Raw genomic sequence first — 16,444 nt, 5'->3', positions numbered from 1 at the left:
AATGTTTAATTTCAGTTACATCACACTGTAAACTTCTGCTATAAATTCTGTGTCTTAGAATCATGTACTCCACAACCACCTGATGAAGGAGCAGCACTGTGAAAACTAGTGCTTCCAATTAAACCTGCTGGACTATAACCTGGCGTTGTGTGATTTTAACTTTGTACATGCCAGTCCAACACCGGTATCTCCAAATCATGATTACCTGCAAAGACTTGTTATTCAGATTGTCAACATTTGACTCAAACTATCACCCGACAAAGGAGCAGCACTCTGAAAGCTTGTCACTTTAAATTAACCTGTTGGACTATAACTGCTGTAGTGTGATTTCTGACTTTGTCCACCCTAGTTCAACACAGCATCTCCAGGTCATTCCTTTGACAAAGTGGCTTTACTTAATCCACATTTTATCCAAGTAATTGTTAATATTCCATGGAATTATTGTTTCTGACAGATATTCTGTAAGGAGTTTAAATTGACTTATAGTCTGTAGTTTTGGAAAAGGGTCTAACGTGTATGGTAGAGTTTTGTTCAATTCTCTACAGCGTAGTAAAGAAAGAGAACTGAAAATTGAACGTGTGTCTCCACAATGTTATTTTATTGCTTCCCTCAGATACATCTCATTTGGCTCTAAGGACTGTTTGGAATGGCCATTCTTTCACGAAGGGACAGGCATCATCATATTTTTCCAGTTAAACAGTACCGTCATCCTGAACGAGGGTCATTGGGCCTAAATATTAACTCTGTTTTCGCTGTCAAGCCTGCTGAGTAATGTCTAAATTTCAGCATTGGCAGTTCTTTGGTTGCCTTTGTTTCGTACTGCCTCCTTGCCTACATCCCCTTCGATGTTCTTAATCATCTGCACTATCTCTGTAGGTGCAGCATTACATAAAGCATGAAGCAGACACACTTCAGCTGCTCATGAGGACAACACCAGAAAAAGAGCGGGAACCACTCCGAGTTTGCGCAATGACTCACCTCATCGTACGGTTCCAATGATATATGATGTTACGGACATGCGCACTCACGGAGGCGATGACGTAACGGCACCAAGGCCGTGCGCGCTCACGGAGGTTATAACGTAATGGGCATGCGCGGTCCTGGAGGTCATGATGTAATGGCGCTAAGGGCATGCGCGGTCCTGGAAGTGATGATGTAATGGCGCTACGGGCAAGCGCGGTCCTGGAGGTGATGATGTAATGGCGCTACGGGTAGGCGCTGTCCTGGAGGTGATGATGTGATGGGGTTCCGGGCATGCGCGGTCCTGGAGGTGATGATGTAATGGTGCTATGAGCATGCGCAGTCCCGGAGGTGATGATGTAATGGCGCTATGGGTATGCACGCTCACGGTGGCGGTGATGTATTGGCGTTACAGGCGGGCGCGCTCCCCCAGGTCGACCGGTGATGGAGCAGAGGGCAGTAGCAACGGGCCCGGGACCGTCTACCTCCTCAGCCACAGCCTGTGTTGAAGGTCGAGCCTCGGCCTCTGGACCGGGGAGGCCCCGGAATCTCCTGGACCTTCCCCCCGAGCTGCTGGTTGAAATTTTCTGCTTCCTCCCCGGGGTGAGCCTGCCCAGCTTGGCTGCCGCCTGCAAGAAATTTCATCAAATCCTCAACACGGACACCATCTGGAGAAGGCGCTGCCGCCAGGGTGAGGGGGCGGGGGCTGGATGGAGAGAGCTACTGGGGGGGTTGTGAGGGGCCGAACAGTCGGGGCCAGGCAGGGGTGGGTGTGGGTGAGTGTGTGTGTGTGTGTGTGTGTGTGTGGGCAGGTTGGTGACTGCACACTATGGTAGGGGTTGTGAGGGGCCGAACAGTCGGGGCCAGGCAGGGGTGGGTGGGGGTGAGTGTGTGTGTGTGTGTGTGTGTGTGGGGGGGGGGGGTAGGCAGGTTGGTGACTGCACACTATGTGGTAGGGGTTGTGAGGGGGCTGTTGTAGGGGGTTGTGAAGGGCTCGGGTTGGGATGGTGACAGAGGTTGGGGATGGGCTGGGGAAACCTGGGGTGATAAGTGAGAAAACAAGTGGGTACCTTGAGGCAATTTTGACACATCTGAGTAAATGTTTCTATCGTAGAATATGGAGTTTCAGAAAACCAGCGGCGTTTGGAGGTGGTAGGGATCGCCTGTCGTGATTTGTACATCAAACGTAAGTAGCATTATCTTTTCTTAAACATTGATTTCTCGGCAAATTTCTCACAGTTTGGAGCTGCCCCTTTGATTTGTTCTGGGATGTCTTATATGGGATTTCCCAGCTGAGGAGCTGGGTTGAACTGACGAGGAGGCTGGGAGGCTGCTGCTCCTGGATGAGGGCACTGATATGGAGCTATTGGGCATTGAGCTTGTATCCTTTTTATTGGTTGGAATGTGCAATTTCCCAGAGATGAGACAAGGTTCCAGCTATAGTTGCTGTAAACTGAATCCTCCAGGTGGGCTGTAACACAGGATGGCTCAGTGGTTAGCACTGTTGCCTCACAGCACCAGGGACTGGTTCGATTCCAACCTCTGACAACGTTCTGTGTGGAGTTTGCACATTCTACTGTGGGTTTCTGCCAGGTGCTCCAATTTCTTCTCGCAGACCAAAGATGTGCAGGTCAGGTGAATTGGCCATGCTAAATTGCCCATAGTGTTTGTTGCTTTAGTCAGAGGGAAATGGGTCGGGCTGGGTTTCTGTTCAGAGGGTCGGTGTGGGCTTGTTGGGCCAAAGGGCCTGTTTTCACACTGTAGGGAATCTAAAAAAAACTTTTTAAAAAAACAGCCTGATGAAATTACAGTGGGTATAACCAAGACCCTCTTTATAAAAGAGGATGCTGTCCAGGTTACACTGACAGAGGAGGAAACTGTATCACTAGAAGTTTTAAAAATTAATACAGAAGTTTTGGGCAAACTGTTGGTACTTAATAAAAGCAAATTACTGCGGGTGCTGGAATCTGAAACCAAAAGAGAAAATGCTGGAAAATCTCAGCAGGTCTGGCAGCATCTGTAAGGAGAGAAAAGAGCTGACATTTTGAGTATAACTGACACTTTGTCAAAGCTTTCTTTACTTTGACAAAGGGTCAGTTAGACCCGCAACATCAGCTCTTTTCTCTCCTTCCAGATGCTGCCAGACCTGCTGAGATTTTCCAGCATTTTCTCTGTTGGTACTTAAAACTGGCAAGATTGGGGCCAGATGAAATTCATGGGTAATTATGGGGAAATTATATTTCACTACGTTTCTGGAGTTTTTTGAAGAGGTAACGGACTGAAGGGTAATGCTGACAATACTTGCACACCTGAATTTCTAAAAGGCATTTGATACAGTGCTGCATTGAGGAAAGTTTTCACTCATGGTATAAAAGGCAGTAGTGATATTGATATACAAATTGGCTGAGTGATGCAATGATGTTTCATGGATAGTTTTCACCTGGGGATAGATATTTAGTGGCGTTCCTCAGAGGTCGGTATTGGGACTTTGCTTTTCTTGATAGGTTAGTGATTTGGATCTTGCTGTGCAGGGAGCAATTTCAAAGTTTGCAGATGACGACATTGGAAGAATTGTAAATGTGAAGAGGACAATTTAGAACTCCAAAAGGTCATTGACAAGTTGTGAAGTGGGTGAAAGTGAGGACTGCAGATGCTAGAGATCAGAGTCTAGATTAGAGTGGTGCTGGAAAAACACAGCAGGTCAGGCAGCATCAAAGGAGCAGGAAAATCGATGTTTTGGGCAAAAGCCCTTCATTGGGAATGAGGCAGAGAGCCTCTGGGGTGGAGAGATAAATGGAAGGGGGCTGGGGCGAAGGGAGTCAACAGTACAATAGGTGGATGGAGGTGGGGATGAAGGTGATGGGTCAGAGAGGAGGGTGGAGCAGATAGGTGGGAAGGAAGATTGGCAGATAGGACAGGTCATGTGGATGGTGCTGAGCTGGCAGGTTGCTACTGGGGTAAGGTGGGAGGGGAAGGGAAATGAGGAAACTGGGTGAAGTCCACATTGATGCTCTGGGGTAGAAGTCTTCCAAGGTGGAAAATGAAGCATTCTTCCTCCAGGCGTCAGGTGGTGAGGGAGCGGCGGTGAAGGAGGCCCAGGACCTGCATGTCCTCGGCAGAGTGGGAGGGGGAGTTGAAATGTTGGCCATGGGGTGGTGAAGTTGATTGGTGCGGGTGTCCTGGAGATGTTCCCTGAAGCACTCTGCAAGAAGACTTCCAGTCTCCCCAATGTAAAGGAGACCTCATCGGGAGCAACGGATACAATAAATGACATTGGTGGGTGTGCAGGTGAAACTTTGATGGATTTGGAAGGCTCCTTTTGGGCCTTGGATGGAGGTGAGGGGGGAGGTGTGGGCACAGATTTTGCAATTCCTCTGGTGGCAGAGGAAGGTGCCAGGAGGGGAGGGTGGGTTGTTGGGGGACGTGGACCTGACCAGGTAGTCATGGGGGAAACTGCCTTTGCGGTAAGGGGTGGGGAGGGAAATATATCCCTGCTGATGGATCCATTTGTAGGTGGCGGAAATGTCGGTGGATGATGTGGTTTATGCAGTGGTTGGTAGGGTGGAAGGTGAGGACCGGGGGATTTCTGTCCTTGTTGCAGGCGGAGGTGTGGGAAGTGGATGAGATATGTTGGAGGGCATCTTCAACCACGTGGGAAGGGAAATTATGGTCTTTACTCACCAGATGGCCGCCTCCTTTCATGTCGTGAATTGGTCCTCCTGGGAGCAGATATGGCAGAGGCGGAGGAATTGGGAATTTTTGCAGGAGGTAAGATGGGAAGAGGTGTGTAATCCAGGTAGGTAGTTGTGGGAGTTGGTGGGTTTGTAAAAAAAAAACAATGTTAGTGTTCAGTTCATCGTCATTGATGGAGATGGAGAGGTCCAGGAAGGGGAGGGAGGTGTCAAAGATGGTCCTGGTGAATTTAAGGTCAGGGTGGAATGTGTTGGTGATGAACTACTTAACCTTCTCGTGGGAGCACAAGGTGGCGCCGATGCAGTCATCAATGTAGCGGAGGAAGAGGTGGGGAGTGGTGTAACTGGCTTTTGCCCAAAATGTCAATTTTCCTCCTGCCTGACTAGTGTTAAAGTGGGTCAATAGGTAGCAGATGAGGTTCAGTGCAGAGAAGTGTGAGATGTTGTACTTTATCTTCATAAAATGAACATCAAAAGATAAAATCATGGATACAATTCCAAAGGGGATGCAGGGATCTGGATGTATATGTGCACAGATCATTGAATTTGGCAGGACAGGTGGAGATGTTAACCTTCAGTCGAAGCAAAACGCTCAGAGACACAGTATAGTTTTACCTTCATCTTTATTCCGGGCCCTGGAGGGAGAGAGAATGATCGCCCATGTGCACAGAGACAGGAGTTCACGGTCTTCTCTGGAAGAACAGTTTCTTAACGAATTATATAGGCATTTTAGAGGGAGGAGTATTCAGATAAGTCAACATACATATTAATTGGGTGACCATTACAATCAGCGAGTGTCAATAGTAAAGATTAAGCCATCTGCTGTTACACAATGAATGTTCTTAACCTTAACTGGTCTCACATACCTTGTTAAACTGACCTTACACATTAAATGCTTCCAATATTGTTAAATGGCTCTACATAATAAATGCTTTTCCACCTTGTTAACCCAGTACCCTTGCCTCCAGCACCTCATTGTTAAATGCAAGTTCTTATCTGATCTGAGTTGTGTAAAACTCTGAGCTTAACTCTCTCCCTACTTGCTTATACCTTGTACACATTCTCAGAGAAGCAGCTTAAAAATAAGTGTACGCTGTCCTTGGCTTTATTAACAGAAACATAGAGTACAAGAGCAAAGAGTGCTGTTGAGCTTGTATAAGATACTTAGACCTCAGCTGGAATATTTGCCACATTTTAGGAAAGATTTGAATGCATTGGAAAGAGTATAGAAATGATTTACAAGAGTGGTTTCAGGAGTGAGAAACTTGAATTATGAGGAAGGGTTGAAGACATTGAGACTGTTCTCCTTTGAGGAAAGGTAATTGTGAAGAAATTTGTTAAAGTTTTCAGAATCATGAGCTGGGTGGATAGAGAGAAGCTGTTCCTGCTCATAAAGAAACAACAACTAGAGCATGTGGATTTAAAGTAAAGTACAAAAGAAGCAAGGGTGATGTCAGGAAAAATCTTTTTTACTCAATGAGTTATTGGGTGTGGAATGCATTGCCTGTAAATGTGCTGGAGGCAGGTTCAAGAAGCATTAGCTGGTTATTTGGATAGAAATGTTGAGCAATTGTATGGGAAAAACACAGGAGTTCGGCGGTAGGTAATGCTCGTTTGAAGAACTGGGACAGGCATGACAGGCCAAATAGCTGCTTTCTGCACGGTAACAATTGTGATTCAGTCAATGGGTATATTGTTGTCAAGTATCGGTGAAAAACAGGCAGGTTGAACACCATCAGACTGGACAAAACCAAAGAAGTCAGAAGGACGGTTGCTGGAAAAAAACGAGTAAAATCTCTTGCAATTGGTGATTTGTTTTCAGAAATTATGGCTAAGGCAAATTGTTATGACAATATGTGGAGCCTGACTCAGTTTCTGACCTCTTGCTGTATGTGTCCTAAGAATCTTTGATGGGGACAGTGCAGAGGAAGCTTTACTTTCAGTTTAAGAGTTAAGGAGGCTTTCTCTCAGTTTAAAAAAGTAGAAAAAGGTTTAACTTGTATCGAAAGGTGTACTGTCCCTGTCCTTGAAGTGTTTGATGGCACAGTGTAGAGGAGTTCTGCTCTGTATTTAAGTATGTGCTGGACCTGGAACTTTGTAAATCATAGCATCCTCTCCTGTCATGGTGAAAATTTCATAATATACACGTTAGTCAACAACTAATGAGGCCAAGATTTTCTGCAGGCCAAATGTCTTGTCTGATTGAACAAATCCTCCTGTACTGATCCATTCTGCTGTACACACAGGTTGGACTGAACTAAATAGATCGAACAGAGTAGCCAAAGCCAGAGTCATGTCCTATCTGTTTAGGTCAATCTTGAGATTTGTTTTCCTGAGATTCATGGGATGTTAAATTGGCATTAATTGCTCATCCTTAATTGTCCTAGGGTAGTGGTAAACTGCTGCCTTAAACTGCTGTAAGTCCTTCAAGTGCAGGGACACCCACAATGCTGTTGGGTAAGACATTCTAGGGTTTTGATCTAGCCACACTCAAGGAACAACAATATATTTCCAAATTAGGATTTGGAGGGGAACTTGCAGGTGTGCTGGTGTTTCCATGTATCTACTGCTCTTGAGCTTCAGGTGATAGAATTTGTGGGTTTGTAAGGTACTGTCAAAACAGTTTTGGGAATTGTTGCAGTAATCTTGTACTGTTGGCATTATCATGCTGTAGAATGCCAAAGATGTGAATGGTGTAATTGAATAATCCTAAGTGATCGGGGCACGTTTCATCTTGGCATGTCCAACTGAATTTGTCAGGTTGTTTGTTTTAAAATTGTCCTGAATACAAGGACTGTCAGTAAGCTAAATGGGGATCTGGGAGCACTGTTGGAACACTTTCCAAGCCTGGTCTCACCTGTTTATTTAGGTATTAAGCCTCGCTTCAAATCAGGAAGATTTGTGAAGTTGCTTCCTGACAACGAAAACGTGGAGCACCGTGATGTGTACACTCGCTGTACGTATGCTGTTGATTTGATGTAATGACTGGAACACTGCATGATGAGAGTGAAGTGTCTGTCTCCTGTGCCTGCTTTCTTCACTGCCGTGCTAGTAGGAGGCTTGAACTGGAAGACTAAAGTGGAGGAGAGAAATGTCAAGATTCTCCTGCCCCGCGGGAATTTCTGGTGTGGTAACAAGATGACAAAGTCCCCCATATCAAGAGTGTGCTGCATCTGTAGTCCTCACTTTCTCCGAGTGCCCCCATGTGTCGTCTAGTTGGCCATTTTCACATCATTTGAAACTATTGGACTGTATTGGAGCATCTCCAGCAGGTACACAGTTTCCCCAACAAGATCACTGGCTTTTAGTTGGGAGTGGGGTGGGGTAACATGATGAATTTCCATCCCCACACCCTCCCAGATCAAGGAAAAACTGCTGAAACCACTTGCAAAGACCTGACAATCTGCACTACTGAGAGCTGCTGATTGTCTGCATGTGTTTTTGGTGCGTTCATTTTACCTGTTAATATGCAGCATTATTTCCCTCTGAGTGCTGTCAGTCTAAATTCAAATGCTGGGGTAAAAGGCCAAAGAGTTCTGAACTGACTCAATGAGATGGATATCAGCAGGGAGCTAACTCAGAATAAGGTGGGGAGTGGATTGAACATTGAAGAGGTGCAAGTTGGATATTGTGTTGTCCCAGATATTCACAGTTTCCTTGATTCATTTATGGGACTTTGGTGCTATTGGCTAGGCCTGTATTCGTTGCCCACCTTTTGATGCCCTTGATTTCTCTTGGGACTGGTCCCAAAGGCTGTTTGTATCTGGTTTGAAGGAAAATTCAAAGTTGTAGGCTATACTCTTGTAGCTGATTACTTGAGGTAAAAGATTTAGACTAAGGATCAAAACTGTTGGCTGGGTGAAAATCAAATAATTATTGGAGAATCAAAGGTCGGGTGCAACATTTTCTCAGTTTTCTTTCTGTCCATCCTTTTTATTTCAATGCGTGACATTTAATATTTTAGTGTGCCTGAGAACATTGATCTCTTGCCTGTATTGCAGTGCAATTTGTGAAATATTACCGTACAATCTGATGGTTTAAGCTTCAACATTATTCCATAGTATCTGTTGATGTAAAGACAAATGACTCCAGAATGCTCGCACTCATGGAGCAGAAACTACTCACTGTCAGGCACGTTGGCAGAATGGAATTTGGATGCATTACCATAGATTTTCTGTATGGTGGGGTAGCCCGACCTAGATGGTTAGTGGGATACTCAAAGCTCTGCTTCAAAAAAGGGTGGCATGGTGGCTCAGTGGTTAGCACTGCTGCCTCGCAGCGCCAGGGATCCAGGTTCGATTCCAGCCTCGGGTGGCTTCTGCGTGGAGTTTGCACATTCACCCCATGTCTGTGTGGGTTTCCTCTGGGTGCTCCGGTTTCCTCCCACAGTCCAAAGAGGTGCAGGTCACGTGAATTGGCCATTCTAAATTGCCCATCACGACAGGTGCTAGAACATAGAACAATACAGCGCAGAACAGGCCCTTCGGTTTTCGATGTTGCGCCGACCTGTGAACTATTCCCCTGCACTGTCCCAAAATCATCCATGTGCTTATCCAAGGGTTGTTTAAATCTCCCTAATGTGGCTGAGTTGACTACTTCAGCAGGTAGTGCATTCCACGCCCTTATCACTCTCTGACTAAAGAACCTGCCTCTGACATCTGTCTTAAATCTATCACCCCTCAATTTGTAGTTATGCCCCCTCGTACAAGCTGATGTCATCATCCGAGGAAAAAGTCTTTCACTGTCTACCTTATCTAATCCTCTGATCACTTTGTATGTCTCTATCAAATCCCCTCCTAGCTGCCTTCTTTCCAATGAGAACAAACCCAAGTCTCTCGGCCTTTCCTCATAAGACCTTCCCTCCAGACCAGGCAACATCCTGATAAATCTCCTCTGCACCTTTTCCAATGCTCCCACATCCTTCCTGAAATATGGCGACCAGAACTATGCACAATATTCTAAGTGTGGCTGCAGTAGCGTTTTGTACAGTTGCAGCATAATATTGCAGCTCCAGAACTCAATCCCTCTACAAATGAAACCTAACACACTATATGCCACCTTAACAGCACGATCAACCTGGGTGGCAACTTTCAGGGATCTACGTACATGGACTCCAGGATCCCTCTGCACATCCACACTACAAAGAATCTTTCCATTGACTCAGTACTCTGCTTTCCTGTTATTCTTCCCAAAGTGCATCACCTCCCATTTAGCTGCATTGAACTCCATTTGCCAGCTCTCAGCTCAATTCTGCAGTTTGTCCTAATCCCCCTGCAACCTGTAACATTTTTCCAAACTGTCCACTACTCCACCGACTGTAGTGTCATCTACAAATTTACTAATCCATCCACCTATATCTGCGTCTAAGTCATTTATAAAAATGACAAACAGCAGTGGTCCCAAAACAGATCCTTGTGTCACACCACTAGTAACCGGACTCCAGGCTGAATACTTTCCATCAACCACCTCTTGCTGCCTTCTTCCAGAAAGCCAGTTTCTAATCCAAACTGCTAAATCACCCTCAATTCCAGGCCTTTGCATTTTCTCCAACAGCCAACCATGTGTAACCTTATCAAAGGCTTTACTGAAGTCCATGTTTACCACGTCAACTGTCCTACCCTCATCTACATGCTTGGTCACCTTCTCAAAAAAACTCAGAGGTTTGTGAGACACGCCCTGCCCTTGACAAAACCATGTTGACTTTCTGAAATCAAATTATTGCTTGCTAGATGATTATAAATCTCATCTTTTATAATCCTTTCCTACAACAGAAGTAAGGCTCACTGGTCTAGAATTACCTGGATCAACTCTACCTCCCTTCTTGAACAAGGGCACAACATTTGCAATCCTCCGGTCCTCTGGTACTAAACCTGTAGACAATGCCGACTCGTATATCAAAGCCAAAGGCTCTGCTATCTCCTTCCTAGCTTCCCAGAGAATCCTCGGATAAATCTCATCTGGCCCGGGGCCTTGTCTACTTTCACTCCATCTAGAATTGATAACATCTGTTCGGAACAAACCTCGATCCTTTCTAGTCTAATATTTCTGACCTCGTTCTTCTCCTCTACATTACACTCCTTTTCCCTGAAAACCGATGAGAAATGTTCGTTTAGCACGTCTCAGATCTCTACAGGGTCCACACTCAACTTCCCATATCTGTCTTTGACTGGCCCTATTCCTACCCTAGTTATTTTGTCTTTTATTCCTCAAATACCTATAGAAAACTTTAGGGTTCTTTATTCTATTTGCTAAAGACTGCTCGTGTCCTCTCTTTGTTCTTAACTCTCTCTTTAAATCATTTCTAGCTGATCTGGAATTCTCCATCGACTCATCTGAACTATCTTACCTCATCATCAAAGAAAATTTACAGCCCAGGAACAGGCCCTTCGGCCCTCCAAGCCTGAGCCGATCCAAATGTACTGTCTAAACTTGTTGCTCAATTCCTAAGTATCTGTATCCCTCTGCTCCGCATCTACTCATGCATCTGTCCTGACGCATCTTAAATGAATCTACCGTGCCTGCCTCTACCACCTCTGCTGGCAACACGTTCCAGGCACCTGTCACCCTCTGTGTGAAGTACTTGTTGCGTGTATTCCCCTTAAACTTTCCACCTCTCACCTTCAAAGCGTGACCTGTCGTTAATGAATCCTTCACCCTGTGAAAAAGCTTCTCTCTATCCACCCTGTCTATACCCTTCATGATTTTGTAAACCTCAATCAGGTCTCCCCCTCAAACTCCTTCTTTTAATGAAAATAAATCTAACCTACTCAGCCTTTCTTCATAGCTAGCACCTTCCACACAAGGCAACATCCTCGTAAACCTTCTCTGCACCCTCTCCAAAGTGTCCACGTCCTTTTGGTAATGTGGCGACTAGGACTGTACACAGCATTCTAAATGCGGCCAAACCAGAGTCTTGTACAATGTTAACATGACTTGCCAGCTCTTATACTCAATACCCCGTCCAATGAAGGCAAGCATACTACATGCCTTCTTGACCACTCTATTCACCTGTGCAGCAACCTTCAGGGTACAATGAACTTGCACTCCCAGATCTCTCTGCCTGTCAACTTTTCCCAAGGCTCTTCCATTCATTGTATAATTTGTTCTAGAATTAGTCTTGCCTAAATGCATCACCTCACATTTGTCTGGATTGAAATCCATCTGTCACTTTTCCACCCAACTCTCCAGTCTCTCTATATCCTCCTGTATTTTCTGATGGTCCCTTATGCTTCCTGCTACTCCACCAATCTTTGTCATCTGCAAACTTGCTGATCATACCATCAGTGCCCTGTTCCAGATCATTTGTGTATATTACAAACAACAGTGACTTCAACACTGACCCCTGTGGAACACCACTGGTCACCTTTCTCCATTTCGAGAAACTCCCTTCAACTACTACTCTCTGTCTCCTGTTGCTCAACTAGTTCTTTATCCACCTAGCTAGAACACCCTGCACACCATGTGACTTCACTTTCTCCATTAGTCTACCATGGGGAACCTTATCAAATGCCTCACTAAAGTCCATGTATATGACATCAACAGTCCTTCCTTCATCTATCAACTTGGTCACTTTCTCGAAGAACTCTATTAAGTTGGTAAGTCACGACATCCCCCACACAAAACCATGTTGCCTATCACTGATAAGCTCATCCTTTTCCAAATATAAATAGTCCAACAGGTTTATTTGAAATCACCTGACTAAGGAGCAGCACTCCAAAAGCTTGTGATTTCATATAAACCAGTTGAACTATAACCTGGTGCCATGTAAATTCTGGCTCTCTTTTTGGTCAATTTAGTCACCTTGGATCTAACACTGTCACTAATTTCCATTGCCAGCCATGTTTGGGCCATCTTTCTGGTTTTAATTTTGTGCTTTACAAGAATGAACAAATATTGTAGTTTCTCCGTGCACTCTTTAAATGTTTACCATCGCCTATCCACCACCATCCTTTAAAGTAGTGTTCCTCAACTATCACTGATAAGCCCATTCTTTTTGAAATATAAATAGATCCTATCCCTCAGTACGTTCTCCAGCAACTGTCCCACCACTGACATCCGGCTGACTGCTCTGTAGTTGCCCGGAATATCCCTAGTACCCTTCTTGTACAGGGGGACAACATGAGCAACCCTCCAGTCCTCCGGCACCTCACCTGTATTTAAGGATGCCACAAAGATGTCTGTCAGGTCCCCAGCTGTTTCCCCTCTCACCTCCCTGGGGATTTGTCCAGCTTAATAAGCTCTAGCCTACCCAGCACATAGAACATTGAACATTACAGCACAGTACAGGCTCTTCGGCCCTCGATGTCACCCTGTCATACTAATCTGAACCCATCTAACCTACACTATTCCATGTACGTCCATGTACCTGTCCAATGATGACTTAAATGCACTTAAACTTGGCAAATCTACTACCGTTGCAGGCAAAGCATTCCATATCCTTATTACTCTCTGAGTAAAGAAACTTCCTCTGACAACTGTCTTCTACCTATCTCCCCTCACTTTAAAGTTGTGTCCCCTCATGTTTGCCATCCTCGTACTTGGAAAAAGGCTCTCCCTGTCCACCCTATCTAACCCTCTGATTATCTTGTATGTCTCTATTAAGTCACCTCTCAACCTTCTTCTCTCTAACAAGAACAGCCTCAAAGCCCTCAGCCTTTCCTCGTAAGACATTCCTTCCATACCAGGCAACATCCTAGTAAATCTCTGCACCCTTTCCAAAGCCTCCATATCCTCCTCATAATGCGGTGATCAGAACCATACACAATACTCTGTGTTAAACCCTTCTAAGCCCTCATCTAGGTCATTTTATAACTATAACGAACAGCAGTGGACCGAACACTGACCCTTATGGTACGCTGCTAATAACTGGAATTATGTCAACATGATCCAGACTAATCAAACTTCTATCTCTAATCTCAACATTCATCATGTTCCTCTCCTCAGTGAACACTGACGCAAAGTAATCATTCAGAATCTCGCCCATTCTCTCAGGTTTGACACACAGCCTTCCTTCATTATCCTTTAGTGGACCAATCCTTTCTCTAGTTACCTATTTGCTTCTTATATAAGAATAAAGTGCTTTGGAATTCTCCTTAATTCTGCTCACTTAAACTTTTTCATGACTCCTTTTAGCCCGCTTGATTCCTTGTTTAAGACACGTCCTATCTTCCAATATTCCTCCAGGACCCGTTCTGTTCTTAGCTGCCTAGATCTTATGTACGCTTCCCTTTTCCTCTTGGCTAGTTGTAAGATTTCTCCTGTCATCCACAATTCACCAACCTTGCCCTTCCTATCCTTTGCCTTCAATGGGACATGCCTATCCTGCACTATCTTTAACCTATCTTTGAAAGCCTCCTGCATCTCAAATGTGGACCTCCCTTCAAATAGCTGTGTTCAATCCACATTGCCGAGCTCCTGCCTAATTTTGATATAATTGACCTTAGCCCAGTTTAGTACTCTTCCCTTAGAACCACTCCCTTCTTTAACTAAGAGTATTCTAAGACTTACAGAATTGTGGTCACTGTTCCCAAAGAAATCCCTCACCACAACTTCTACCACCTGTCCTATCTTGTTCCCCAGTACCAGGTCCAATATGGCCCTTCCCTCATTGGGCTATTGACATACTGCTCTAGAAAACTCTCCTGGACGCTTCTTACAAATTCTACCCCATCCAGATCTCTGACGTTAAGTGTATCCCAGTCAATGTTGGGAAAATTAAAATCTCCCATCACCACTACCTTATTGCCTCTACATCTTTCTGTAATCTGTTTACCTACTTATTCTTCTACCTCACGCTCACTGTTGGGCGGCCAGTACTACAGCCCCAACAATGTAGCTGCACCCTTCTTATTTCTCAGCTCCACCCATAATGCCTCACTGCCCAAGACTTCCATAGTGTGCTCCTTTAGCACAGCCGTGATATCGTCCTTGACCAGCAATGCTACTCCACCACCACCACCACCACCCCCCTTTACTTCCCTCCCTGTCCTGTCTGAAGCATCTATATCCTGGAACATCCAGTTGCCAATCATGATGCCCTTCCTTCAACCAAGTCTCTGTGATTGCAATAATGTCATACTCCCAGGCACCAATCCAAGCCCTAAGTTCATCTGCCTTACACACTATGCTCCTTGTATTAAAGTAGATGCATTTCAGGCCTCCAGTTTTTTTTTGCATTCATCTGCTCCCTGCCTACTCTTCCCTTTAATTATGAAGCACCAGATCCAGTGTGGCCTCCCCTCTTGTCAGCCCTTCTACATACTGTGTCAGGAAATCCTCCTGTACACATTGGACAAAAACTGATCCATCTGATGACTGGAAATGCTATAAATCTAGTACAGTGTTGGGGAAGTTAAAGTCCCCCATTGAGATCACCCTGTTACTTTCACTTCTACCCAGAATAGTTTTGCCAATCCCCTCTTCTACATCCCTGGAACTCTGCGGAGGCCTATTTTTAAAAAAACTCCAAGCAGTGTGACCTCTCATTCCTGTTTCTAACCTCAGCCCACACCACCTCAGTAGACGAGTCCTCGTCAAAAGTTCTCTCAGCCACCGTTATACTATCCTTGACTAACCAGGCTACTCCTCCCCCTCTTTTACCACCTTGCCTGTTCTTAATGAAAGATCTAAACCCTGGAACCTGCAACATCCATTCCTCACCCTGCTCTATCTATGTCTCCGAAATGGTCACAACATCAAAGTCCTAGGTACCTATCCATGCTGCAAGGTCACCTACCTTATTTTGGATACTTCTGGAGTTGAAGTAGACATCTTCAAACCAGTTGCAAATGTGTTGCTGGTCAAAGCACAGCAGGTTAGGCAGCATCTCAGGAATAGAGAATTCGACGTTTCGAGCATAAGCCCTTCATCAGGAATAAGAGAGAGAGAGCCAAGCCGGCTGAGATAAAAGGTAGGGAGGAGGGACTAGGGGGAGGGGCGATGGAGGTGGGATAGGTGGAAGGAGGTCAAGGTGAGGGTGAAACGTCGAATTCTCTATTCCTGAGATGCTGCCTAACCTGCTGTGCTTTGACCAGCAACACATTTGCAGCTGTGATCTCCAGCATCTGCAGACCTCATTTTTTACATCTTCAAACCAGTTTGCTGTTTGCCAGCACATTCCTTTGACCCTGAAATCCTGTCCCTGTCCTCCCTACTCTCAATCCTCCTGTGCACTGCAACTACACCTCACGTTCCCATCCCCTTGCTGAGCTAGTTTAAACCCACCCAAATAGCACCAGCAAATTTCCCTCCCAGGATATCAGTACCCCTCTGGTTCAAATGAAGACCGTCCTGTTTGTACAGATCCCACCTTCCCCAGAATGAGCTCCAATTATCCAAGTACCAGAAACCCTCCCTCCTGCACCATCCCTGCAGCCACGTGTTCAGCTGATATTTCTCCCTATTCCTTGCCTCGCTATCATGTGGCATGGGTAACAAACCAGAGATAACAACTGTTTGTTCTAGCTCTCCGCTTCCACCCTAGCTCCCTGAAATCCTGCCTTACATCCCTATGAGGCTTGAGGCTGGTCACCCTCTTCCTTCAGGACCCCAAAGATACAATCTGAGACATCACCGACCCTGGCACCTGGCAGGCAACACACCAACCGTGAGTCTCGTTCGTTCCCAATAAACCTTCTATCTGAGCCTCCAACTATTGAGTCACCAATGACTAACACTCTCCTCCTTTCCCTCAAAATAAGGTAGGTGACCTTGCAACAGGGACAGGCTCTGTGCCAGAGACCTGGGCTCCACTAGATGCCCCTGGTAAGTCGTCCCCCTCAACAGTATCCAAA

General features: G+C 45.4%; 1 protein-coding gene across 3 annotated transcripts in view; it reads left to right on the top strand.

Moving 5' to 3' along the window:
- The first annotated feature begins 1,319 nt into the window (after positions 1-1,319).
- Positions 1,320-16,444, top strand: part of fbxo31 (F-box protein 31) — a 68,388-nt gene continuing 53,263 nt past the window's right edge. Inside the window, exons 1-3 of one of the 3 annotated variants that reach the window (XM_060837536.1) lie at positions 1,320-1,651; positions 2,075-2,146; positions 7,522-7,608. In XM_060837536.1, the coding sequence (XP_060693519.1) occupies positions 1,405-1,651; positions 2,075-2,146; positions 7,522-7,608 (406 nt within the window). In that variant the 5' untranslated portion in view covers positions 1,320-1,404. Of the gene's footprint in view, positions 1,652-2,074; positions 2,147-7,521; positions 7,609-16,444 lie in introns of those variants that run through there. The other 2 variants (XM_060837534.1, XM_060837535.1) reach the window with 2 other exon arrangements.

Source organism: Hemiscyllium ocellatum, chromosome 17 (assembly GCF_020745735.1).
Source record: "Hemiscyllium ocellatum isolate sHemOce1 chromosome 17, sHemOce1.pat.X.cur, whole genome shotgun sequence".
Taxonomy (NCBI): domain Eukaryota; kingdom Metazoa; phylum Chordata; class Chondrichthyes; order Orectolobiformes; family Hemiscylliidae; genus Hemiscyllium; species Hemiscyllium ocellatum.
Note: the sequence above shows the minus strand (reverse complement) of the source record. Positions and strands in the feature narration are given on the sequence as shown.